General features: G+C 37.2%; 1 protein-coding gene across 1 annotated transcript in view; it reads right to left on the bottom strand.

The window, feature by feature from the left end:
- The window catches only part of LOC106605905 (serine/threonine-protein kinase ULK4), a 285759-nt gene that overhangs the window by 135590 nt on the left and 147669 nt on the right, over positions 1-2500 (bottom strand). Inside the window, exon 28 of the mRNA XM_045719099.1 lies at positions 52-103. Coding sequence (XP_045575055.1) covers positions 52-103 — 52 coding nt within the window. The remainder of the gene's footprint in view (positions 1-51; positions 104-2500) is intronic.

The following is a 2500-nucleotide window of genomic DNA, read 5'->3' as shown; positions in this document are numbered from 1 at the left end:
ATGTACTTAGATGTTAAGCATGGAGAGCACATGACCCAGCCGTTTCCTTACCGTTTTTACTGAAGGCAAGAGAAGTCAGTGGAGGAAGAATGCAATCAACAACCTTGAAGAGATAAAACATTTGTTTTTTTACATAAAATAAACAACAAATAAATATAAAATAAACAAACGTAAAATAAACGACAAATAAATAAAACATAAAGATCAAATAAACAACACATAAACCTAATATAAAGACAGTATTTCCATTTGACTCCTATTATACATCACCTACAAGTCATTTATTCATCACATGCAAATGTATAATCATGTCTTTTCTTTAAAACATATTGTCTATTAAAGCTAGGAGCAATGAAATCGAGCACTTGTGTGAGCACTCCCAATCTCTATGTAAATGTGATGTTGCCCCTGTCCTTCCATCATAAACACCTGATGTGAGCACTTTTTATAATAACAATTGGATCCATCCCTATTATGATTATGACTATTTCCATAGAAACAACAGTAAACACTCTGTTCTGTTCTAGTCTATTATGATGAGGACTATTTCCATAGAAACAACAGTAAACACTCTGTTCTGTTCTAGTCTATTATGATGAGGACTATTTCCATAGAAACAACAGTAAACACTCTGTTCTGTTCTAGTCTATTATGATGAGGACTATTTCCATAGAAACAACAGTAAACGCTCTGTTCTGTTCTAGTCTATTATGATGAGGACTATTTCCATAGAAACAACAGTAAACGCTCTGTTCTGTTCTAGTCTATTATGATGAGGACTATTTCCATAGAAACAACAGTAAACACTCTGTTCTGTTCTAGTCTATTATGATGAGGACTATTTCCATAGAAACAACAGTAAACGCTCTGTTCTGTTCTAGTCTATTATGATTATGACTATTTCCATAGAAACAACAGTAAACACTCTGTTCTGTTCTAGTCTATTATGATGAGGACTATTTCCATAGAAACAACAGTAAACACTCTGTTCTGTTCTAGTCTATTATGATGAGGACTATTTCCATAGAAACAACAGTAAACGCTCTGTTCTGTTCTAGTCTATTATGATGAGGACTATTTCCATAGAAACAACAGTAAACGCTCTGTTCTGTTCTAGTCTATTATGATGAGGACTATTTCCATAGAAACAACAGTAAACACTCTGTTCTGTTCTAGTCTATTATGATGAGGACTATTTCCATAGAAACAACAGTAAACGCTTTGTTCTGTTCTAGTCTATTATGATGAGGACTATTTCCATAGAAACAACACTAAACGCTCTGTTCTGTTCTAGTCTATTATGATGAGGACTATTTCCATAGAAACAACAGTAAACGCTCTGTTCTGTTCTAGTCTATTATGATGAGGACTATTTCCATAGAAACAACAGTAAACGCTCTGTTCTGTTCTAGTCTATTATGATGAGGACTATTTCCATAGAAACAACAGTAAACGCTCTGTTCTGTTCTAGTCTATTATGATGAGGACTATTTCCATAGAAACAACAGTAAACGCTCTGTTCTGTTCTAGTCTATTATGATGAGGACTATTTCCATAGAAACAACAGTAAACACTCTGTTCTGTTCTAGTCTATTATGATGAGGACTATTTCCATAGAAACAACAGTAAACGCTCTGTTCTGTTCTAGTCTATTATGATGAGGACTATTTCCAAAGAAACAACAGTAAACGCTCTGTTCTGTTCTAGTCTATTATGATGAGGACTATTTCCATAGAAACAACAGTAAACGCTCTGTTCTGTTCTAGTCTCAACAAGGATGTAATCTAAACAGGAGACAACATTAGAATAACAAGCCTGAGGTGGGTATAAAGGATGTACTGTGTCTCGATGGATCCATCCCAAATGGCAGCCTATTCCCTATATAGTGCACTACCCTCGACCAGAGCCCTATGCGCCCTGGACAAAAGCAGTGCACTACTGTATAAGGGGATTGGGGTGCCATTTGGGATGGATCCATTGAGCATCTTTGTTGTTTATTAGACTATATCCATCAAAAGAGACTGTTGTGCTTCGCTGTCGCCTATTTCCCACTATATTCTGTTTAGCACATATTCTCCCTCCGCCGTGCAAACTGTTTTTAGTCTGTCTGACTCAGAAGAAGCTTTTCTATCAGGCAACAGCCAGTCAACAGTATAAATAGATAGAACTAAAAACAGATGACTAGATCTGATATTGCTGTGGTTCACCTCTGCAGAGAGCTTGTTCCAACAATTTATTTAACCTTTATTTAACATGGCAAGTCAGTTAAGAACAAATTCTTATTTACAATGAGTCCCTAACCCGGCCAAACCCGGACGACACTGGGCCAATTGTGCACCGCCCTATGGGACTCCAAATCCCGGCCGGATGTGATACAGCCTGGATTTGAGCCAGGGACTGTAGTGACGCCTCTTGCACTGAGATGCAGTGCCTTCGACCACTGCGCCACTCGGGAACAAAAGGAAACATTAAACTGTGTGTGTGTATATGTGTGTGTACT

The sequence above is a fragment of the Salmo salar genome, chromosome ssa05 (assembly GCF_905237065.1).
Source record: "Salmo salar chromosome ssa05, Ssal_v3.1, whole genome shotgun sequence".
Taxonomy (NCBI): Eukaryota; Metazoa; Chordata; class Actinopteri; order Salmoniformes; family Salmonidae; genus Salmo; species Salmo salar.
Note: the sequence above shows the minus strand (reverse complement) of the source record. Positions and strands in the feature narration are given on the sequence as shown.